Genomic DNA, 25,000 nt, shown 5'->3' with positions numbered 1-25,000 from the left:
AAGTCAGCGGCCCGCCGCCCGATTGGTCCGGAGGCGATTGAAGTCAGCGGCCCGCCGCCCGATTGGTCCGGAGGCGATTGAAGTCAGCGACCCGCCGTCCGATTGGGTCCTGACATCAAAGGGCATTTCTGTGCGATTGATGTCCGCGCTACAGAGAGAGGAGAGAATGCGATTTTTAAAATTAATTAATTAATTTATTTATTTAAATGGACAGCCACAAATGGAAAAAGAAAGACTGTAGGGAGAGGTTGAAGCCTTAAACAAGACTGGCCTCCTTTTGTTTGTTTTAAAACTCGGTGCAAACCAACCCGTGTTGTTGCGTTTTTTTTTTGTTTTTTTGTTTTTTTTCCCCTCTCTAAATGTTAGGAGATCGCGTGCCGTTTCTCCCGGGCATTCCGAGGCGTGGGCGGGCCTGCGTTACCCTCGATTTCAGCGCCACTTCAGTGAGGCCCGGAAACCCCGAATCGTCTCCATAGAGACGTTCAGATAGGGTACGATAGCGATAGCCTACACGAAGAGCGAAGAGACAACAAAAAAAAAAAAAGTTTCCATTTCCAGGAGCTCTTGCGGCGTTTCAGGCCGGCCTTGGACGCTGTGAAGGTTTCCCAGTATCGAAGAGCGGAGCCGCAGAAACAGGGGCGTCATCGGAGCCTGAACGCCGCGTGAAACGTTCAGTCCGTTCGCCGTCGGCTACCCCCGCGCCCGCTCGCGCAGAGCGATCTCCGGCACCCGCCGGCCCCCGGGAGCGCGAGCGTCGGACGCCGCGTCCTCTGTCGCCTCAGTCGCCCCAGTCGCCCCTTGTCTTCGGATGCCTCCGCATTCGATTCCCCTTCCGCTCCTTTAAAAAAAAAAAAAAATTAATCGATTTTGAAGGTCAACAGTGAGGCCGGAGAGCTTCTCTTCTCTTCGCCACGTTTAATTTCCTCCTTTAGAAACCGCTGGTGGGCGAAAAGGCATCCTTTCAGAAAGCGTGTTAACTTCGTGAAAAACTGGCATAGCCCACATCGCTCTTGAATAGTTCTTGAATAGAGTGGAGCAGTGTGACACGAGGAAGAATTCAATTTTCTTTCTGCGTCGCCGGAGGGAGGGGGGAAGGTCCACCTCGAGCTATAAAACGCTTTCTCGCTTTTTTGTGTCGGTCTTTCAGAAAGCAGACGTCGTCTTGTTTTTCCTTGTGAAAGAGCTGTCTGAGTGGGCTTTGCGTGAGGTCTGGCTGGCTCTCGGTTTGAAGCCGCTCTGAGTTCCTGTCGCAGAGGCACTGATAAGGATGACTGTGGCGGACATGGTTCGACGCCTGCACTTCCTGTTCAGGGGAGTTACTCAATAACGCCGTTCTGTGCTCGTTCTGTGTCTAGAGACCTGAACTAACAAGGTCAAATTAGGCTTCCCCTGCTGTCTCTTTACCAAGGTCAAATTAGGCTTCCCCTGCTGTCTCTTTACCAAGGTCAAATTAGGCTTCCCTTGCTGTCTCTTTACCAAGGTCAAATTAGGCTTCCCTTGCTGTCTCTTTACCAAGGTCAAATTAGGCTTCCCTTGCTGTCTCTTTACCAAGGTCAAATTAGGCTTCCCTGCTGTCTCTTTACCAAGGTCAAATTAGGCTCCCCTGCTGTCTCTTTACCAAGGTCAAATTAGGCTTCCCCTGCTGTCTCTTACCAAGGTCAAATTAGGCTTCCCCTGCTGTCTCTTTACCAAGGTCAAATTAGGCTTCCCCTGCTGTCTCTTTACCAAGGTCAAATTAGGCTTCCCCTGCTGTCTCTTTACCAAGGTCAAATTAGGCTTCCCTTGCTGTCTCTTTACCAAGGTCAAATTAGGCTTCCCTTGCTGTCTCTTTACCAAGGTCAAATTAGGCTTCCCTTGCTGTCTCTTTACCAAGGTCAAATTAGGCATCCCCTGCTGTCTCTTTACCAAGGTCAAATTAGGCTTCCCCTGCTGTCTCTTTACCAAGGTCAAATTAGGCTTCCCCTGCTGTCTCTTTACCAAGGTCAAATTAGGCTTCCCCTGCTGTCTCTTTACCAAGGTCAAATTAGGCTTCCCCTGCTGTCTCTTTACCAAGGTCAAATTAGGCTTCCCCTGCTGTCTCTTTACCAAGGTCAAATTAGGCTTCCCCTGCTGTCTCTTTACCAAGGTCAATTAGGCTTCCCCTGCTGTCTCTTTACCAAGGTCAAATTAGGCTTCCCCTGCTGTCTCTTTACCAAGGTCAAATTAGGCTTCCCTGCTGTCTCTTTACCAAGGTCAAATTAGGCTTCCCCTGCTGTCTCTTTACCAAGGTCAAATTAGGCTTCCCCTGCTGTCTCTTTACCAAGGTCAAATTAGGCTTCCCCTGCTGTCTCTTTACCAAGGCCAAATTAGGTCAATGAACCCTACGGATGCAGATCCCCAGGACAGTTTAGGCAGCCTGCCTAGCGTTAATTAGGTGGCTTGTTAGGTCGAGTGAACCCTCGACTAATCCCAGGACCAAGTTAGGCCCCCTGCTCTTTTACCAAGGTTGCTGTTGAATGACCTGTGCTTTGTTAGGGTTGGAGTGGAAACTTACAGGACGGTAGATCTCCAGGAACAGAGTTGGGCAGCCCTGCTCTAGCTGTTGAATGAAGTATGCTTTGTTAGGGTTGGAGTGATCTATGGCAGTGTCCCTGGATCCGTTCATTTTGAATTCTTCAGATGGTTTGGAAGAACGCCGTTATCCTCTCGCTGTGGACAGCACACAATCACCGTCTGCCATTTTCCTTCCAAATTAATAAGGGGTTGCTTTCAAATCTGTGCGTTAACGTCTGCAAAGTGTAATGCCGTCCAGTTCGAAGGTTGTTGGGAGGGGGTTAAAAAAGGGCGCGAAGTGCTGGTAGCGTAGGTTTTTGTGGTTGGATTGCGGCAGGTTCAGGAGGTGCGTGAAAGGACATTCTGTCAACGGGCAATTGGGAAGGGCTGAAGTCTGTGGGAATGTGGGGGTGTGGTGCCCCACAATCTGGGTCGGTTAAGGCACTGTTCCAGGGTGGTGGGCCACAATCTGGTATCGTTAAGGCTTTTCAGTGTGTGGATGGGCCACGGTCTGGGATCTGTTAAGGCTCTGTTCCAGTGTGTGGATGGGCCCATGATCTGTTATCTGGTAGGCACTGTTCCAGTGTGTGGATGGGCCCCATGGCCTGGTATCTGTCAAGGCACTGTTCCAGTGTGTGGATGGGCCCCACGGTCTGGTATCTGTTAAGGCTCTGTTCCAGTGTGTGGATGGACCCCATGGTCTGGTATCTGTTAAGGCTCTGTTCCAGCGTGTGGATGGGCCCCATGGTCTGGTATCTGTTAAGGCTTTGTTCCAGTGTGTGGATGGTCTGGTATCTGCTAAGGCACTGTTCCAGTGTGTGGATGGGCCCCATGGTCTGGTGTCTGCAAGGCTCTGTTCAGGTGTGTGGATGGGCCCCATGGCCTGGTATCTGCTAAGGCTCTGTTCCAGTGTGTGAATGAGCCTCATAGTCTGGTATCTGTTAAGGCTCTGTTCCAGTGTGTGGATGGGCCCCATGGTCTGGTGTTTGCAAGGCACTGTTTCAGTGTGTGGATGGACCCCATGGTCTGGTATCTGTTAAGGCTCTGTTCCAGTGTGTGGATGGACCCCATGGTCTGGTATCTGTTAAGGCTCTGCTCCAGTGTGTGGATGGACCCCATTGGCTGGTATCTGTTAAGGCTCGTTCCAGTGTGTGGATGGCCCCCATGTCTGGTATCTGTTAAGGCTCTGTTCCAGTGTGTGGATGGGCCCATGTCTGGTATCTGTTAAGGCTTGTTCCAGTGTGTGGATGGGCCCCATGGTCTGGTATCTGTTAAGGCTCGTTCCAGTGTGTGGATGGGCCCCATTGGTATCTGTTAAGGCTGTGTTCCAGTGTGTGGATGGGCCCCAGGTCTGGATCTGTTAAGGCTGTGTTCCAGTGTGTGGATGGGCCCCACAATCTGGTATCTGTTAAGGCTGTGTTCCAGTGTGTGGATGGGCCCCACGGTCTGGTATCTGTTAAGGCTCTGTTCCAGTGTGTGGTTGGGCCCCATGGTCTGGTATCTGCTAAGGTTCTGTTCCAGTGTGTGAATGAGCCCCATGGTCTGGTATCTGTTAAGGCTCTGTTCCAGTGTGTGGATGGACCCCATGGTCTGGTATTAGATTCACACACTACCGAATGTCTTCGGCACTCTCTGGGGGTGGGACGGTGTCAGTTGGCATGGATGGAAGCACCTCATTTCGTGCTAGCCCTAAGACTCCCCCTGGGCAGTCGTGTGCCCGTAAGTCTTAAGAACTATAATGGCATTGTAGCGGAGCCAAGACCAGATTTCTGTGCCAAGATGCCATTTAGTCAGACTGTTTTAAATGACCCCATTAGTGGGAGACGGTTATGTATGTATGTATACGTTCATTTTTTTTTTTTTTTTACATATACATTTAAATTTACATTTAAAAGGTCCTGTTAAAAGCACCGGGCTTGCCTGCTGGGTGGCTTTGTGTTAATTCCGGCGATGTGCACTTCCGCTTTTGCATTTGCAGAAAAATGGTTTTGATTCCAGATCCGACAGGCCTGTATTTAATTCAATTTTTTTTTTTAAATGCAGCTCAAAATGATGAAAGGACCACTAACAGGCTGATCTAAAAGCCTGTTTAGCAGTCCTGTCATCTCTGCTCGTCTTTCCAGCCGTATCAGGGTTGTTTTTTTCTTTCCACACCCGAAAGAAAAATCAGATATGTATTTATTTATTTATTTATGTATCTATTTTTCTTTTTAAATGAGTGTGCGGATAATGCTGGCTTTTTTTGAGTGCTGTCTGCGCCTTCTTTTCGCCGGCATCTACCCACAGTTCTGCACGTCGCTCGCCTCCATCAACCCCCCCGGCAGTGACAGACGAGGATGAGGCGGCCATGTTGTCAGCTGTGGAAACTGTAGGAAACTGATATCCCTTCTTCACTGGCTGTATGTTGATAACAGCCAACAGCTTCTGGGCTGATGGTGATTGGTGGATACTTTCTGGCTACTTCCTGGTAATTCCCAGGGGCGGTAAAATATGGATGAGGCATTGGTGTCACCACCGTGGAATGCTCTATGGCTACCAGCTTTCAAATAGAGACTAGAGAGGAGCTCCACCAATCACAAGGTGCGTTGGTAACAACAAATGGAACATCATCAACGGTGATTGGTTGGCACAGCCTGTCCAGTGAGGTGACATCACGTCTGTCTTATCCTTGCTTCATCATCCCAGGTGGTCCCCCACAGAGAATGCAGAGAAGCATAGCGAGAAAGTGTCCACCAATCGCCATGGCTGTTGTTGTGCCGGGTGCTGCATCGTACTCCGTGATTGGTGCGGAGCTCCTGTGTGATTTTTATTTATTTATTTTTTCTGTGAGGTGACATCACTGCCACCTCCCTTCGCAGAAACCCGCAGCCACTGCAGCACTCTGTTAACCTTTAATCTCCGCGTCCTCTTTCTCCACCTGCCTCCATATATATCCCTGCGTCCTGTTTGGGCCGATGTTTGCCCGACACGCTCCATTAGCACCACCCTTGAGCTCTCTTTCTCTGGGGTCCTGTACAGTAGCTTGTGGGTGACAGGGGCGAGGGTGTGGGCGGGAGAGGGGGGGGGGGGGGGAGGGGACAGCGGTTATAAATTAGCATGGTGGTTCTTGGCTGCCGTTCCGCGGGGAGTCATAAATGGGGCCCGGGAACTGTGGATTGTCTGCAGCAGAGAGAGAACCCTCCCATCCTCTCTCTCTCTCCCTCCCATCCTCTCTCTCTCTCTCTCTCTGTCTCTCTCTCTCTCTCTCCCTCCCTCCCTCTCTCTCTCTCCCTTTCTCGCTCTCTCTTTCCCTCTCCCTTTCTCCCCCCCTCTCTCTCTCTCTCTCTCTCTCTCTCTCTCTCACTCTCTCACCTTCTCGCTCTCCTTCTCACCTCCTCTTATCTTCCCCCTCTCTTTACCTATCATTTTCTTGCTCCCTCTCCTGTTATCTCTACATCCTTCCCTCTTTGACCTCTCTTTCTCTTTCCACACTCTCTCCTCTGTTCTTCCATCTCTCTCCCATATGCTTGTCTTTCCATGTTTCTTTCTCTCTCTCTCTCTCTGTCTCGCCTCAGCTCCTCCTCTCTTCTTTCCCTGTAGCTGAGCTATCGGAGAGATGTGCTGGACTATTACAAAGCTTCCCATTGGTGCCAGAGCATAACAAAGCACGGTTTTAATCACCGCTGAGGGACCGCCTCCACCAGGCGCTTTCACAAGATCCAATCGTGCCGCAGCGTAATGCGGTTTTAATCACCGATGAGGGACCGCCTCCGCCAGGCACTTACAGAAGATCCAATCATGCCACAACGTAGTGCGGTTTTATTCACCGATGAATGGTAAATGGTAGGCTAAATGGACTGCATTTATATAGCGCTTTTATCCAAAGCGCTTTACAATTGATGCCTCTCATTCGCCAGAACAGTTAGGGGTTAGGGCTTAGGTGTCTTGCTCAAGGACACTTCGACATGCCCAGGGTGGGGTTTGAACCGGCAACCCTCCGACTGCCAGACAATCGGTCTTACCTCCTGAGCTATGAAGGGCAGCCCCCCCACGCCCCGTTCGCCTCCTCCTCTGCGGATGCCATCAGTCTCTCCTGTCCCGTCCCGTCCCGTCCCGTCCCGCCCCAGCTCCCCGATCCGTCCCGCTGCCCCTCTTTTAAACCGAGCTGTGCGTAACTCACCGCCCGTCCCTTCGCTGGCCGCTGCTGTTTCACAGTTTACTGCACCGACGCGAGCCAATCAGAATCTGCCATCCCCGCAGAAACCACGGGACTTAAATAAATAAATAAATAAATAAATAAATAAATAAATAAATAAATAAATAAATAACAACAGAAGGAAATTGAAGATATTAAAATGAGCTTTAGAAAACCGTTATGGAAATTAAATCCAGTGTGCGTGTGTGTGTTTTTGTGTATATGTGTGCATTTGCGTGTGTCTGATTGTGTGTGTGCATGCGTGTCTGTGTTATTGTGCGTGCGTGCGTGCTTTGTGTTGTCTGTGTGTCTGTGTGTTGTTGTGTCTTGTGTGTGTGTGGTGCGTGTGCGGTGTGTTGTTGGTTGTGTGGTGTGTGTGTGTGTTTGTGTTGTGTGGTGTGTCTGTGTTGTGTGTGTGTGTGTGTGTGTGTGTGTGTGTGTTTGTGTGTGTGTGTGTGTTGTGTGTGTGTGGTGTGTGTGTGTGTGTGTGTGTGTGTGTGTGTGTGTGTGTGTGTTGTGTGTGTGTTGTATGTTTGTTGTGTGTGTTTGTGTGTGTGTGTGCGTGTGTGTGTGTGTGTGTGTTTGTGTGTATGTGTGTGTGTTTGTGTGTATGTATGTGTGTGTGTGTGTGTGTGTTTGTGTGTGTTGTGTGTATGTATGTGTGTGTATGTATGTGTGTATGTGTGTGTGTGTGCGCGTGGCTGCAGTTCGCTCTCTCAGTGGGCTGTTAACTCACTGTAACAGACTGACTAACACATGGGCTGTGCCAGTCTTAAGAGGCTGACCGGAGCAGATTGGCCGTACAGTACCGGCTATAACAGATGGACTGTGCCAGCCTGGCCGCTACGGCACTGACTGTACCAGACCCACCTGACCACCCTGCTTCTGGTTCTGGTTCTAAATCTCTTTTTTTTTTGGACCGGCTGCAATAAACTCACTTAATTAAAATAGCTTGGTGTAGTAACCCGGTCACACCTGTCAGTTTAAACACCGCTCCTGAGCAGTTAATTGAAACCCCCTTCGTTACGAGCCGTGGCGTTACGTGATGTTACTTTACAGGCGTCTAGCCGAAGCTCAGTCTTCGGCTTTTGCCTTTCAACACGGTGTCCATCTGCGCAGCTAGTACCTTATACTACGCAAGCAGCTTACTCAGGGGTACGACTACACCGTCCTCCCAGGGAATACAACGTGAGCCTATGGCCCTTAGGTTGTGCACCGCCGTACCCCCATGCCCCTGTACCCCCGTACCCCCATGCCCCTGTACCCCTGTACCCCCGTGCCCTAACCATCGCACAACACAGGCACCCCGCTACTGTCTGGTCTGGTTTCTGAGCTGCGCTGTAAAGGTAGTGTGTGCTGCCTGTCACACTGCTACACCCCCCCCCCCCCCACTGCCTTCCTGCCAAATACTCTATCACGGAGTTCTGCCGTGAGACTGGTTACCATGGTTACCGTGCTAACCTTTGAAACCCCCACCCGCTGCACATACCAGTGGGAGAGAGAGAGAGAGAGAGAGAGAGAGAGAGAGAGTGGGTGTGGGTGTGGGAGAGAGAGAGAGAGAGAGAGAGAGAGAGAGAGATGGAGAGAGAGAGAGACAGAGAATGAGTGAGGAGGAAGAGATAAATAATCCACCCATCCTTTGCCATTCACACGGATCCCAGTCATTTTTGAATGGAGATTCTCCCATTCATCCCGCCCAGCCTTCATCTTCTGATTCACACTCTCCAGGGTGGCGAAGCCCAACGCACCGCGTTTCCACCCGAACGCAGGAATGACGCGGTACTGCAGCCGCTAATGTAGCCAGCGGTAATGCAGCGGTAATGCAGCCGCTAACATAGCCAGGAGTAATGCAGCCGCTAATGTAGCCAGTGGTAATGCAACAGCTAACGTAGCCAGCGGTAATGCACCCACTAACGTAGCCAGCGGTACTGCAGCCGCTAATGTAGCCAGGGGTACTGCAGCCACTAACGTAGCCAGCAGTAGTAGTTGAGTGTCCTGGGATTGATGGCTGTCAGGTCACCCGGGAAACAGACGTGTGAACTCAGTGGAGGATGGGGCGGTTCTGTTCATCCAGGAAATTAATTAAAATTTAATTTATGAATAATTTTTTAAAAAAGTACTGTTAATGTTCCATGAGGTTTTTTCTGTTAAGTTCATTGGCGTTCAGTTTATGAATCCTCTGATGTGTCAGCAGCGCAGCTGATGCTTCATTAACCCTTATGAAGCTTCATTGTCCCTTATAATGCTTCATTGTGCGTGCGTGCGCAGGTCTCTGTGCCTCCTTCGAACCGCATTTCACAGCCGTGGAGACGTGTGCAAAGCCTGTCGAGTCGTGTGCAAAGCCCATCGGCGAGTTCGCAGGCGGTGCCAGAGACGGTCGCGTGTCCGCTGGGGCTGCAGTCTCGATGAATCGCAGCTGCTGATCTGATGAGCGTCGAGGCTGAACGCGTCGGCTAGCGTGCGCGTTGCGGACTGCAGGCCACTGACGTCAGCTCAGAGTTGAGTTCCGGAGTCTGCGCGCTTCGCGTCTCCGCGTTGAATCACGAGGGCTCCAGCTGTTCAAGCTCGTTGAGACCTTGTCTCGCCCGTCTTCCTTTGACTTGTTATTTTCGTCGATCAGTGGCGGGTTAAGTGCCCCGCTCATGCGTGCCCCCCCCCCACCCCCTCCCTTATCAGAGTACCCTCTCATGCCCCCTGAGTCCTTCGTTGCCCGGCACCCTATGCCCCGCCCCCTCTCGTGTTTTGTCATTCTCCCCCCACCACCCCCTTCACTCGCTCTCTCTGCTTTGCGTTGTCTTTGTTTATTTTTTTTCCCAGCGTCCTCGGCGGTTGAAAGGGGTCGCCGAGGCCCGTCACCGTCGCCGTGTTTTACCGCCGCGTCTGGAACTCGCCGGCGTCATCGTCGAACCTCTCGAGAGCGAGTCCAATTTCACCGTTGAATGAACACGTATTCTCACCCCCCCCACCCCCCACCCCACAGCCTTTTCGCTTCACGACTCCCACTCCACCCCCCCCCCATCCAAAACCCTTCACAGCACATCGCGACTGTGAGAAGAGTGCGGTGCGGTGCAGTGGTTAGGGAGCTGGGATTGTTAGTCCCAGCAGAGGTTGCTGGTTCCATTCCCGGCTGTGGCACTGCCAGCTTGCCTCTGCACAAAAAGGGACTTCATTTGAATTGCTTTAGAACAAAGGGAAGTTTCCAAAAAAAAAAAGAAAGAAAAAAAAAAGAGGTTGGTCTGGGTGAAGGCCTCTGTATAACCTTAGCGGCGAAGGTGAAGGTAAAATAAATGCGTATAAATAAATGTATAACCTCGAGCACATAAATCTCGGTTCTCAGGCAGAGGTCAGTTTGACATGAGAAATATTCGCTCTCATACATTATTCACAGGTTATTACTATTATTAGGCCGAACGAACGACTGAATAGCCAGCACTATGGGGTGGGGGCTGTACTGTGTACTTCCATTGGGTTGGGGGGGGTGGGAGGGTTGCAGAAAAGAGCAGAATCTTTGCAGCGGTTGGAACTAAGCTTTGGATCTAATCATCTCTCAGGTGCTTTAATTGTTCGGATGTGGGTAAAGAAAACTTTTTAAACGTTCACTGCTGGTCCCCTGTGCGATTTTTAGCGAAAACCGCTAACATACGGTCATGGTGACAGAAGGGATTTTTGTTCAGAATATCCAGGGGAGCAAATGGATGTTTCTTTTCAAATTGTAGCAGACTCTTCCTGGCGTGTGAAGGATTAGTTAATTTCAGTTAGTTATTTTACCTTGGCGTTTTCTGACGCGCAAAAAAAAAATGTAATCGGTAGTTTCCCGACTCCCCTCGACGGTGTCCAGACCCCCGTTTTACCTCACCGGGGTCTCGGTGCCGGGCCCAGCGAGAGTTCGGTACGAAGAAGCCCCTGCGCTCGTGCTGACTCTTGTTTCTGATCGCCGCGGTAACGCCGAGTGTGAGGTCACCGTTCTGCAGAAAGGCGGGAAAGGGATCTAAATTAGGTCCACTTGGCAGTTTGAGGGCGCTCCCTGTGTTCTTCACACCACAATTTATGGGGTACATTTTTCTGAGTAGCCAACTTTCGGTGCTGCTCGGAACACACGCACTCTCTCTCACACACACACACACACACACAAACACTCACACACACTTTCTCTCTCTCACACACACACACACACACACACACTCTCTCACACACACACACCACACACCACCACACACAACCTCACCACACACACTTCTCTCTTTCACACACCACACACACACACACGCTCACACACACTTTCACACATACACACACTCTCTCACTCTCTCACACACACACACACACACTCTATCTCTCACACACACTCTCTCACACACACACACTCTATCCTCACACACACTCTCTCACACACACACTCTCTCTTTCTCACACACACTCACACACACACACGCTCACACACACTTTCACACATACTCACACACACTCTCTCACTCTCACACACACACACACACACACTCAAAATGGCAGATCAGTCAGGCTTCCCCTCAGTAGAGGCCCAAGGCTGGTACCATCACAAACTCTGGCGTGTTATTAAAGGAAATCGATCATGTGACGAATTGAGACTGCAGCTTCATTAATATTTCACCGCCTGAATTGGATCCCCCCCCCACCCCTACATTTGTGTCTCCCCTCAAATGAAACGCACTGACCAGTAAGATCTCTGATTGATTTTTTAAATTTTTTTATTTTATTTTTTTAAAAACGTTTTGTTTTTTTGTCGGTTGGGAGACACGAATCCGGGCCTCTCTCTCCGGCGGGTCTCTGGGGCTGGCGAGCCGCGGCGTGCCGGCGACACGTTGCCGCGGCGGCCAGCTGTGTGTGACCGACCGCGAGCGCGCGCGCGCCTGCGAGGAATCCCAGAATCCTCTGGAATGCGGCGGCTCTTCTCTTTCTGTTCGGCCTCCGGGGAGCCGCCACATGCCGTCGACGCCAAAGCGCTGGTCTGGAGCGGTTCGTTTTTTTTTTTTGTCGTGAGAGTTGTCTGGGAGGAGTCCGCTGAGGAATGTTCTCAGCTGCTGCTCTCCTGTGAGGTGAGGTAGCAGGAGGGAAAGAGGGAGAGGGAGAAAGAGAGAGAGAGAAGGAGAGACGGAGAGAGAGTAATGTAAACCTGTGTATGCAGGGCTTGGACTCAATTTCAGATGAACAGAATATCGACATCCCCACCAGAATACTCCCCCCCCCCCCTTCGCTCTGTCTGTCTGGCTGTCTTTCACCCACACAGTCTTTCTCTCTTTGTCTTTCTCCCTTTCTCTCTCTCTCTCTCTCTCAAACACACTCTCGCGGAAGTGCTAATACAGAGCTCAAGGCTTGGTAGCTGTGTTGACTCTGTAACAGAGTGAACATGTCCTTACTTGGCTAAGCCGTCGGTTATTCTGTTATCGGAATGACTACTGACGTTTGGCCTGTGCTGCCCTCTGCTGTCCAGTTCTGGAACTTCAGAAATGAGATGATTTTTTTTTTTTTTTTTTATTTTTTTTTTTTGAGTCATTATTATTCAAACTCCCAGTTCTTCATCTATGACTCACAATTGTTGAGTCTTCTGGGGCAGACTGGAGGGCCACATTTACCTTACAGTGTTTTCTATTATCGTGTTAAGTGATGTGGAATGTCATGTAAGTGTTGGGAAACATTGGAGATGTGACTGTTCATTTGGCGGTAAAATGTCTCAGTAGCGGTATGGACCAGTGCCCCGGAGATGAGTTAGCTTTTTTTCCTGCGGTTTGCGCTTCCGTGTTTCTTACTCCACTGTACAGTCGTGCACACGTGTATCTGCGTGTGTACGAACGCGCGTGCGTGTGCGTCGAAATGCGACCGGACCCTTCTGTAAGTCATAAGAGGCTCAGTGTGCTTGTACATGTGTGCGTGTGCGTGCGCGTGCGTGTGTGGAATGTGTGTGTATGTGCGTGTGTTTAGGGTGCGTGCATGCGTGTGTGTGTGTGTGTGTGTGTGTGTGTGTGCACGTACACGTGTGCCTCAGGCATCCTAATTTATCATTCATTCATTCATTCATTCATTCATCCGGGACCCTGTATTTATAAAAACACTGCAGTCTCACGTGTGGTAAAAGAGTTGGCCTAATGCTTATTTCCACCTGCACACCCCAAGCAGGTCACAGTCATTGACTTGCGTTCCCCTGAATGAAAGAGCCCTTGTTGGTTGCTGCTGAAGACGATGACAAGTGATTTTTTTATTTATTTTATTTATTTTTTTTTTTTTTTTCAAAGACCCTGTCTTAATCCGGGGATTCCGTTCTGTAGGGATTTATTTTGTGGAGGGTTTTGAAGATGTTGGGGATGCTGCCTGCCACCCCCCCCCCACCCCCCGGGTTGAACGGTTGTGCCACAGGCTTGGGGTGGGGGGGTGGGGGGGAGTGCTGCATGTTTTATGGAGGTCTGGGGCCTGGTGGAAAGTTGTATGCTCAGTGCGGAGCCCAACGATGGGACCTCAGTTCTTACCTTCTGAATTGGCAGGTTGGGTTTGCTGGGGGACGGGGGCTATTTGGCCTTGTTTTTGCTTCCGGTTTTTTTGAAGTTTTGCAAATTCTGTTCTTGAAGAATGTCCCAATACAGGGAGTTTAAAATTTTTTTTTTTTTTTTCCTGTTCACATTCCATTCTCCTACCTCACCTTTTTCTCTCTGTCCTCACCTGTGAATGTGTGTGCACGTGCCTGTGCGTGCAGTTTGTGTGTTTATCCATGCGTGCCTGTGCGTGCAGTTTGTGTGTTTATCCATGCGTGCAGTTTGTGTGTTTATCCATGCGTGCATGTGCGTGCAGTTTGTGTGTTTATCCATGCGTGCATGTGCGTGCAGTTTGTGTGTTTATCCATGCGTGCATGTGCGTGCAGTTTGTGTGTTTATCCATGCGTGCATGTGCGTGCAGTTTGTGTGTTTATCCATGCGTGCATGTGCGTGCAGTTTGTGTGTTTATCCATGCGTGCTGTGCGTGCAGTTTGTGTGTTATCCATGCGTGCATGTGCGTGCAGTTTGTGTGTTTATCCATGCGTGCTGTGCGCATTTAAGTGTGGTGGTTGTGGTTTATCCATGCGTGCATGTGCGTGCAGTTTGTGTGTTTATCCATGCGTGCATGTGCGCATTAAGTGTGTGTGTTTATCCATGCGTGCATGTGCGCGTTAAGTGTGTGTGTTTATCCATGCGTGCATGTGCGCGTTAAGTGTGTGTGTTTATCCATGCGTGCATGTGCGCGTTAAGTGTGTGTTTTTATCCATGCGTGCATGTGCGCGTTAAGTGTGTGTGTATTTTTGAGCGTGTGCAGGACGTTTGTGTGTGTGCTTGTGTGCATGTGTTTTTCTGTTTGTGTGTTTGTATGTTTGTGTGTATAGTAAATGTGTATTGTGGTGTATGGTTTTGTGTGTGTGTGTGTGTACGGTAAGTGTGTGTATGTGTATACAGTAAGTGTGTGTGTGTGAGTGTGTGTATACGTTAAGTGTGCGTGTGTATACGGTGAGTGTGTGTGTGTGTGTATATGGTGAGTGTGCGTGTGTGTGTATGGTAAGTGTGAGTGTGTGTGTGTGTGTGTGTGTGTATACGTTAAGTGTGTGTGTGTGTGTATGTGTATACGGTAAGTGTGTGTGTGTGTGTGTGTGTGTGTGTATATGGTAAGTGTGAGTGTGTGTGTGTGTGTGTATGGTAAGTGTGTGTGTGTGTGTGTGTGTGTATGGTAAGTATGAGTGTGAGTGTGTTATAACACCTTGGACAGTGAGTGACTCAGACGACTGAGCTGTGGTTTCCTTTGGAAGAAGCGGTTACCCCCCCCCGTCTGTTACTGACACACTCGCCTTTTTGCATCTGCATTTCCCTATTTCAACAGAGTGTGTGTGTGTGTGTGTGTGTGTGTGAGTGTGTGGGGTGTGTGTGTGTGTGTGCGCGCGCACGTGTGCCTGTGTGTGTGTGTGTGTGTGAGTGTGTGGGGTGTGTGCGCGCGCGTGTGCGCGTGTGCCTGTGTGTGTGTGTGTGTGAGTGAGTGTGAGTGTGTGGGGTGTGTGTGTGTGTGAGTGTGAGTGTGTGGGGTGTGTGAGTGTGTGGACTGTGTGCGCGTGTGCCTGTGTGTGTGTGTGTGTGAGTGTGTGGGGTGTGTGCGCGCGTGTGTGTGTGCGCGCGCGCTGTCAGTTCCTCGGAGAGTGCAGTCCGCGCAGCGCGGCAGTAGCGGCGGTGGCTGTGACATGCGGCGTTTGGCTGGGGCGTCTCTGCGATGTGGCGGATGATTTTTCGTACCAAGCACCCTCGCGTCCCAGAGGCAAGTGTGTCCCGCGTGCTTCGGGGGGTGGGGTGGGCGCTGGTCGCAGGACTGGTGAGTGAACGGGGGGGGGGATTGGGGGCGCATTTAGGCTGGCGAATGGTGTGAGTGGGTGGGGTTTACCTTTTTTGGGGTCCCGGTGGCTGAGGGTAAGCGTATGAGTGTGTGTGAGCCAGATGCGCAGGGTAGGGTCCCCAGCTGGTTTTACCCTCGTTCTGCTCAGGGAGGGAGGGGCACTGCTGTAAAACAGGGGCGTCTTGGTCTGGAACCCTTGAACCCTACCGTGTGTGTGTGTGTGTGTGTGTGTATTTTTAACACCGTTTTCAGTTTGTTACGGCAAGGGCTGACGTGTTTATGACCGTAAAATAGGAACCGTTAAAACTCGGATAGACTTGTGACCGCAAACAGACCCGGGACTTGCGCTGAGTTTTGTGAGTCAAAGTTTTTAGGCTTTCATCTGTGAAGTCCCCCGGCTGTGTGGGAAGCCGGGGCGAGATATCCCTACGAGCGCGGACGGGAAGTTAAAGCACGCTGCCTAATTCACAGGGCCAGGGCAGATGCTGAAGCTTGAGCTGCTAACGTTGTGTTTTGAAGCTTGTTTTGGAGCGTCTCCGACCTTGCGTTGAGCGCATTTGCATAGTTCGCTGGTGTTTTTTCGGAAGCGTGACTCGCTTTGCCTGCGATGCGTCCGTGATTCGCACAGCTGAACGATGTGCGTGGAGACAACTCTTTTCACACAACTTTTTTTTTGGGGGGGGGGGGTTTTCCCATTTCCTCCCGTGAGCTCAGGGCTTCCAAGACACATCTTTCATTTTGGGGCGAGCGCAAGCGCGTTCAAAAGCTGGAACCCTCTTTCCTGTTAGCGTGCGGCTTCCGGAAGGTTCCGCCAGCGGCGGGCGGGTTGCTTCTGGGCCCTGACTGCGAGTGAGTTTGAGCTGAAAAAGTGTTGCCCAATGAAAACGGGCGGAGGGGAAGGGAGGGAGGGGCCGGGGGGGGGCGGATGTGTGTAGAGGAAGTGGGGAAACACAGACGAGTGTTTCCTGTCATCTGCGAGGAGATAGGAACACCCTGTGCCCCCCCATCCTGCCCCCCCCCCCCCCCCACACACACACACACGTGTCTTTGTGGGGACTGCAGCCAAACACTTCCCTGCACTGGCCTAAGCAGAGACGGGCTGCTCGGTCTGCTCTCTGCTGCCCGATCGATTAGAAACATTGACAAAAAGCCTTTTCTCTCTTCTGATTGGCCCACAGCGCTGCTATAGTCCTTAGATGGCTGGAAGACAGGCAATGACACACTGTTAGCACAGAGAGTAACACACTGTTAGCACAGGGAGTAACACACTGTTAGCACAGAGAGTAACACACTGTTAGCACAGGGAGTAACACACTGTTAGCACAGAGAGTAACACACTGTTAGCACAGGGAGTAACACACTGTTAGCACAGGGAGTAACACACTGTTAGCACAGGGAGTAACACACTGTTAGTACAGGGAGTAACACACTGTTAGCATAGAGAGTAAAGCTCTGTTAGCACAGAGACTAACACACTGTTAGCACAGAGCAAATGCACTGTTGGCACAGGGAGTAATACACTGTTAGCATAGAGAGTAACGAACTATTAGCACAGAGAGTAACGAACTGTTAGCACAGAGCAACAAACTATTAGCACAGGAGTAACAAACTGTTAGCACAGAGAGTAAAAACTGTTAGCACAGAGAGTAACAAACTGTTAGTACAGAGAGTAACGAACTGTTAGCACAGAGAGTAAAAAACTGTTAGCACAGAGAGTAACAAACTGTTAGCACAGGGAGTAAAGCTCTGTTAGCACAGAGAGTAACAAACTGTTAGCACAGGGAGTAACACACTGTTAGCACAGGGAGTAACACACTGTTAGCACAGGGAGTAACACACTGTTAGTACAGGGAGTAACACACTGTTAGCACAGAGAGTAAAGCTCTGTTAGCACAGAGAGTAACACACTGTTAGCACAGGGAGTAACACACTGTTAGCACAGAGAGTAACACACTGTTAGCACAGAGAATAACACACTGTTAGCACAGGGAGTAACACACTGCTAGCACAGAGTAACAAACTATTAGCACAGGGAGTAACAAACTGTTAGCACAGAGAGTAAAACACTGTTAGCACAGAGAGTAACAAACTGTTAGCACAGAGAGTAACGCACTGTTAGCACAGTGAGTAACAAACTGTTAGCACAGGGAGTAACACACTGTTAGCACAGGGATTAAAGCTCTATTAGCACAGGGAGTAGAGCACTGTTAGCACAGTGAGTAGAGCACTGTTAGCACAGTGAGTAACTAACTATTAGCACGGAGAATAACGCACTGTTGTTACTCTGTACACTTCTTGCCACAAGCAGCGGTTTTCAGCTGCACCCCTGGGGACCCACTGTGCGTGCTTATCTCTCTGACAGACGTCCTCTTGATCAAATAAGGGCTGTTGAAAACATGCGTTCAAGTTCTTCTCCATAACGTCTCCCTTGTATCCCCTTCAGGGGTGTCGGTCCTTCGCAGCCTACGCAACTTTCGTTTTATTGACAATTAGCAAGCCATTAGGTTCAGAGGTTGCCATTGTGGTTTGGAACGAAAACCAGAGCACACTGAGTGAGTCTTTGAGGACAGAGTTGGGAAACCCCCTTGTTTGGGACATATCGGTACGTAGAGTCAAGTAAGTCAAGTAATCAGGTAGAACTTTATTTGTCCCCAGTGGGGCAATTGGTTGTGCAGCAGTGAAAACAGTACCAAGGCAATTAAATACAACATATAATAAGAAGTAAATAGAATGCAAGTAAAAACATAGAATACAGTAAGAACATAAAAAAACATTTTTGTAAAACGTAAAGTGCATGATATTATCAAGCGTGGTTGGGTGGTCAGCTGGTATTACCTTTTCCTATTGGAGTTCAGCAGTGAAATGGCTGACAGAATGAAGGAGTGTTTGTATCTGTTGGTTTTGGCTAGTGGGTATTTGAAGCGGGAAACCCGAAGGCAAGGTCTGAAACTCTAGGTGCAGGGGGTGGGTGCCGTCAGACAGGGTGGATTCTGCTTTCTTCAACAACTGTTTGTTATACAAATCAGACGGACCTTTCTGTTGAGTACCCGTGATACTGCTACAGACCACTGATCACCTTTGTTAATGCATTTTTCTGTTTTGAATTAAGAGAAGCGTACTGACAGATAGAGAGCAGCCGTAACACCCTGTACGCATCTGAAGTTAAACAGCTGGAGCGTGGCAAGCGAGGGTTTGGTTAGTACTTGGCTGGGAGACCTCCGGGGAAGACTGTGTCGGTGGGCCAGCAGGGGGTGCTCTTCCCTCTGGATCAGATAAATAAAAAAATTGAAGAAGAAAAAGCAAACCTTACATGGTATTAAGTAGGTCGAGTATGTAAATGCTAATGCGGCGATGGGGACACTGTGCTGTAGGAGGTTGCGCACGCCCAATCAAATGAGAAGTTAAGCATGGTCCCTGAGTGACTGGTTGTTAAACATCTTGTGGTGTTTTTTTTTTTTTTTTCTTCTCTCGAAAGCATACGAGTGCCAACCCCGGTGTCCTGTTCAAATTCCCACAAAACGGACTCTCAGCATCTGGCCTCTCATTGCTCTAAATCCAGCGGGGTCGGGGAGTCAGTGGGACGATGTCGTCGTCTCTTTGGCTCTCCGGGTCGTCACTGCGGATCTGAACCGAGTTGTCGGTTGCCGGTTGTTGGTTAAATTTAAAACTCATTTAAAAAAACGTTTCCGTTGGGAACCTGCAAGCTGCATTGTGCTGAATCCTGACATCTTCCCCGCTCCTTCACAGGACAGATCTCACATTACCTGGGTAGAGAAGGATTTTGCCAAAGTAAAACCCAAGGTAAGACTTCCCCTCCTCTTGACGCCGGCTCGGGATGCTTGGCTTCAGGCCTTAAGGTCTACTTCCCGCTTCAAACCCCTGCCGGGGCCCTTGCACTGAAGCTCTTTCTGCTTAAAACGTGCAGCTTCTGGTAAAGCAGCCGTGTGATTGGTCGAGCTGAACCACGTGATCGGTTGAGCCGAGTCGTGTGATTGGTCGAGCTGAACCACGCTGCTGATGTCCTTGCTGCACCTCCAGGGACCTTAAATGCCTGGATCTCTCGTTACTTGAAGGTCAGACTCTGATTCAGATCTGGGTTTTAAAATGACTTTTTTTTTTTTTTTTTGCATTGTGTGCGTGCGTGCGTGTGTGTGTGTGTGCGGGTGGGTGGGTGTGTGTGAGTAGGTATGTGTGTTTGTTGGTCTGCAGCCAATCCCCCTGTCCCTATCAGAAACCTAGTCCATCACAGTTAATGGGAACCCTTGGGCATTTGTGTAGAACCTCCCCACCTGCCCCCCCCCTCCCCCGCCTCCCTCGTCTGTGTGCGTCGCGGTGGCAGTGTGTTTGGCTCTCGAAATTTCAGAATCCGTGTACATGGCAGGCGATTAATTAAATGGCTCTTGCTGACTTGGTTCTTGCTGGCTCGGTGCTTGCTCTCTTGGCTCTTGCTGGCTTGGTTCTTGCTGGCTCGGTGCTTGCTCTCTTGGTTCTTGCTGGCTCGGTGCTTGCTCTCTTGGTTCTTGCCGGCTCGGTGCTTGCTCTCTTGGCGCTGGCTGGCTTGGTTCTTGCTGGCTCGGTGACTTGCTCCTCGCGCCTGGCGCTCTTGCCGCTCGTGCTGCTCTCTTGCGCTTCTGCTGTTCTTCAGCTCGTGCTTGCTCTCTTGGTTCTGCTGGCTCAGTGCTTGCTTTGCGCTCTGTGCTTCGATTCTTGCTGGCGGTGTTCTCTATGGCGCTTGCTGACTTGGTTCTTGCTGGCTCGGTGCTTGCTCTCTTGGCGCTTGCTGACTTGGTTCTTGCTGGCTCGGTGCTTGCTCTCTTGGTTCTTGCTGGCTCGGTGCTTGCTCTCTCGGCGCTTGCTGGCTTGGTTCTTGCTGGCTCGGTGCTTGCTCTCTTGGCGCTTGCTGGCTTGGTTCTTGCCGGCTCGGTGCTTGCTTTCTTGGCTCTTGCTGACTTGGTTCTTGCTGGCTCGGTGCTTGCTCTCTTGGCGCTTGCTGGCTTGGTTCTTGCTGGCTCGGTGCTTGCTCTCTTTGCGTTCTGACTGGTCTGCTGGCTCGGTGCTTGCTCTCTCGGCGCTTTCTGGCTGGTTCTGCTGCCGGTGCTTGCTCTCTGGCTCTTTGACTTGTTCTGCTGCTCGGTGCTTGCTCTCTTGGCTCTTGCTGGCTCGGTGCTTGCTCTCTTGGTTCTTGCTGGCTCGGTGCTTGCTCTCTCGGCGCTTGCTGGCTCGGCAGGCTGTCGGTCGCGCGGCTAGGCTTTTGGTTCATCGTGCCCGGTGACTCATCGCTAATCTCACAGGTGTCGGCGGCGAGCTCTGCGGCGCTGAAGCCTCTCCGCGGAGCTCTCTCACCTCTGGCCTGTGTCGAGAGGCGCATTCTGGTCGCAGGAGTGTGTTGGTGTGTGTTGTGTGTGGTGTGTGTGTGTGTGTGTGTGTGTGTGTGGGTGCGCGTGCGGCGGGTGTGTGTGTGTGTGAGGTTGCTAGTTTTTCCACGCTCCCTTTCTCGGGCTGGGCCGAAGGGGTGGAGCTAAGGAGGAGCCTCTGGGTGACGACTGCCTGACAAGGCATCGCTTCACAGGATCTGATTGGATCGACAACATTCAGTCAACAACCCATCCTGCTTTAGGACAGCAGCATCCGGTTCTCTTGACGAGCGCCACTTTAGGACAGGAGCTCCTCCGCTTAGACGCGTCCCGTCACTTGAGGCGCCCGACACGTCCCCTTAGGACAGGACTCGCCTTGAGAGTCGTCGCTTTGACGGGTCCCGTCCTGCTTCCTGATGTCTGTCCGGACATTCTGCTCAGGCCAGTCAAGCTGCCTGCCTGGCAGCAAACTTTTTGCAAGTCTTTTCTTTTTAAAAAAAAATGTATCTGCGTATCGCTTTATTACCACTTGGGCAGCAGGGGGCGCTCAGTGCTCTCTCTCTCTCTCTCACGAAGGGCGGGAGGCCAGCAGCGACCGAAGAGGTTCTGCAGTGGCAGTTTACGAGCGGCTTGTGCTTCAGTTTTTGTTTTTTTTTACCGTAATGGTATCGATCGCCGATGGGCTCCCTCTGGGTGGCGGTGCCGAGCGCCGGTGTGGGTGGGGGGGGTTTGGGGGGGGGGGCGTGCAGGGCGTTGCGCCAGCGGTAAAAAGTGCTCCGTTATTTTTAGCCCTGTTGACAATGAGGGAGTCGCCATCCCCGGTGTGGGCCGCAGTGAGAAAGAGAGACAGAGAGAGAGGGGAAGTGGGCAGACGAGGCGCAGGATGGCATGAGTTTGTCTTCTTTGTTCTTTTTCGACGCGGAAAGAGGAGCTCGGTGGAGACTGCCTGTCACGCTCAATCTCTTCTCTCTCTCGATCTTCTGTCGCTCTCTCTTCTGTCTTCTCTCCTTTGCTTTCTCTCCCTTTGTTTTTTCTCTCTCTCCCTCTTTATCTCTTTCTCCCTCTCTGTTCCTCCCTCCCTCTCTCTCGCTCTCTCTCTCTCTCTCTCTCTCTCTCTCTCTCTCTCTCTCTCTCTCTCTCTCTCTCTCTCTCTCTCTCTCTCTCTCTCCCTCCCCCTCCCCTCCGTGTGCGCGCACAGGTTGTGTGTTGGTGTGTCGGTATTTAGGTTGCAGATAGAGGACTCTTCCTTCCTGTCTGTCTGACTCTGCTGGGGGGACTGCAGCTGAAGGAGCTCGGGCTGGAAGACAGCAGCTGCAGTGTCTGTCCGTCCGTCCGTCCGTCTCCACCACCGCGAAGGTCCTGGTTGCCCGGCCAGGAAGTGGGGGGGGGGCGGGGGCTGGGAGGCTGGCTGTCCTGGGATGATAGTGGAGCATCGGGGGGTAGGGGGGGTTCGAGGTGACGGTGGTCCTGGGGATGGGGAGGGTAAGGGGGGGGGTCAGCAGCGTCGCCATGGAGAAAGAGAAGAGGAAGTTCAAAGTGAGCCAACTGCTCACGCTCTACTTCTTCAGGAAGCATCAGACCAAAGCCCTGACCCAAACCGGGGACTCTGAGGTCAGCGACGCCAGGACGACGACCGACGCCACGGCAACAACAATCGGCAACCACACTGCAGATTCGAGCTCGGGGACGGTCAGTTAGGATCATTTTTTTCTGCCCCCTTCCCACCCCCCCGCATACAGGAAGTTAACAGCGAATGACAACAGCTGACCCTCTTTACTGTTCTACAAAATGCTTGGTAAACATTTTGCATTGAATGTTTTTGTCGTATTTTCTAACGGGCGAGAATCGCAGAAGCAGGAAGTGGCTTGCGCTCGTCGCGCTCGGCGAACCAGGAAAGGAGTGCTCCAGTGTCGTTTAAAATCCTTTTCGAGATGCGAGTTTGTTGGAAGATGTTGCTTTTCAGTTCTTGAATTTGACATCCAGGAACATGCTTTTCTTCCCCGTTTTCTTTCCCCCTGAATAACCAGGAAATGCCGTTTTCGTGTCTGAAATGTCTCTCGGGCTTAGTCGTGTTTGGCTTAGTGCCTGAGAATACGAGGAAGTTGCACGATTGTTAATGAATCGCTTTGTAAGAGCGGCACGCTCGCTGTTGTTTGTTATTTGTTGTTTTGGGCTCTTCTTAAAGAAGAGAGTGTACTGGAGGGCCGGTGTGTGTATGCGTGCGTTTTTGTTTCCACCAGTTACCCTGGCTAAATGAGCTCATTGGCTGTACACAATAACACTGCAGGGGATGGTGGGGGGGGGCACACACACTCAGTGCATTACAGTGCATTACTCCACATTGCCACCACTTAGCAGGCGATGCCATCCAGAGCGAGTTTTAGCAACTTTTGCCCCGCTGCCAATACAGACTGGAGACTCGCCACTTCAGACAGACCGCGAACACCCTCTTTAGAAATCCTTTCTCTTCTCTCTCTTGTTTTTCTTGGATTTCCTTCTGGTTGCTTTTATAGGTGTACCTGTGTAAAGATGAGTTACTCGTCTAGTGATACTTTTATTTAGTTGCAATCTGAAATTGCGGTATGCTAGGTCAGCACTACACTTTTGTTGATCATAAATGGGCCTCTGTGCCTTGTTGGTGTTGCTGCATTTTTGTATTCACTGATGAGTAATAGGGCTGGGCAATATATCGATATTATATCGATATCGTGATATGAGACTACATATCGCCTGGGATTTTGTATATCGTAATATCGTGATATGGAATAAGTGTTGTCTTTTCCTGGTTTTAAAGGCAGCGTTACAGTAAAGTGATGTAATTTTCAGAACTTCCCTGACTGTTCCAGCTGTTCTATTATTTGACTTTACCCACTTAGTTTTAACATAGGCATTGCTGATGATTATTTATCAAAAATATCATTGTGTAATTTTGTGAAAGTACCAATAGTCATCCCCACAATATCATCACAATATCAGTATTGAGGTATTTGGTCAAAAATATTGTGATGTTTGATTTTGTCCATATCGCCCAGCCCTGATGAGTAACACTGATGTTCTGCACTGCTGTTCGTCGCTCTGGATAAGAGCATCTGCCGTGTGACTGTGATGTAATGAAATGTTACAGAAGTGGAAGACATTTAATAGTACAGCGCTGTAGTCTGAGTCAGCCTGGGTCTAATGACAAAGCAGGGTTGGTTGTACCCCCAAGTAGGCCAGCGAGCCCATCAGAACATGGGTCTGCCTCGTGGAATGGCTCCAGCCACGTCACAAGTTCCTGTGAGTTTAGGGAACTGTTTGTGGCCGCTGTGGGGGAGTTGAACCAGGGTGATCGGCTGATGATGTCACTAATGATGATGCCATAGGGTCAATGTCTGGGTGGGGTGAATCGGTGCGCCGCAGGGTGGAGTCACTTATTGCAGGTGGTGGCCGTGTTGACCTGCCACAACCCCACCACCCCTAACCCCCCCCCCAGGAATCAGACACCTCCACTACGCAGTCTATGGGTGGGGATGTGGGGGGGAGGGGGGTGGGGTGTGGGTGCTTGTGGTTTAGTGGTGGTTTCCTGCTCTTTTGTTCTAGTTTACCTTTTTTTTTTTTTTTTTTTTTTTGCGGTTTGTCCACCGAAACGAACGGCCGTGTCATGCGTTTGACAGCGTGGAGGGAACCGAACATTTAGCGCACAGCCGGCCTGTAAAAACTGCGTGAATTTCCTAGTTTTACTGACTAGGCTGTCATCGCGCTTCTGTAGCCAGGTCCTGTTGAAGGCAAGCAGGCTAAAAACATGGCCCTGGTCTTTGCGCTTGTGGTGTGCGTGACAGGGACCTGTCAATGGGACCATAGGCTGAATTGCACTGAGGATTTAGCTTAAGGGTGTGTTCTGTAATTAAAAGTCTGGTGTGGAGACTGTCGGTTCGGTATTTTGCTTGTTAGCGCTGGTTAGCTGTGATGTGCTGAAGTTTTGGTTTAAAGGTACGTTCTGTAATAGAAATCCAGTGTGGGAAGTGTTGGTTAAACCTCTTTTACTCTTTAGCGCTGGTTAACTGCGCTGCGACTACAGTGTGGCTGTGGTTTCACACGTCTCTGTTTTTACACATCGGTGCCAGTAACCTGGACTGCACCGCGGCCTGGGGGGGAAGTTCGGATGACGTCCGTCCACGGTTTCTCCCCTTCGCTCGTTTCTCGGGACTGAAAGCCAAATCCCCGCCCCCGTCTTCTTATCTGGCTTTGTGTGGACGGGTGGTGTGTCTGTAGGTGGAGGGTCAGTCCGTGTCTGTAGGTGGAGGTCAGGCATTAACAGGGCATTGCTGTGAAAGGCCATGTGTGCTCTGTCAACCTACCCTGTGTAAATAAAAGGTTAAATTTTTTAAAAATGTGCCTTGGAGTTTTTTTGGGGTTTTTTTTGGCGTGTTTGCATTTCAGTCACAGCGCTGTTATCGTAGCTGCAGGCGCTGTGCGATGATTTTAAAGCGAGAGAGAGGAAAGTGACATTTCTCCGGTGCTCACCCGGTGAAGACCCCCTGCTGGGATGAAAGCCTTTGGAGTGCGTCAGAGGAGCCGATGGACGTGCGTG

The 25,000-nt window shown here is 50.7% G+C and overlaps 1 protein-coding gene across 1 annotated transcript in view; it reads left to right on the top strand.

Annotated features, from left to right (window-relative positions):
- The window catches only part of rps6ka1 (ribosomal protein S6 kinase a, polypeptide 1), a 74,341-nt gene that overhangs the window by 27,520 nt on the left and 21,821 nt on the right, over positions 1-25,000 (top strand). The window contains 1 exon segment of the mRNA XM_064301697.1: positions 18,824-18,877. Coding sequence (XP_064157767.1) covers positions 18,824-18,877 — 54 coding nt within the window.

Source organism: Anguilla rostrata, chromosome 1 (assembly GCF_018555375.3).
Source record: "Anguilla rostrata isolate EN2019 chromosome 1, ASM1855537v3, whole genome shotgun sequence".
Lineage (NCBI taxonomy): Eukaryota > Metazoa > Chordata > Actinopteri > Anguilliformes > Anguillidae > Anguilla > Anguilla rostrata.
This window is presented reverse-complemented; position numbering and strand designations above follow the sequence as displayed.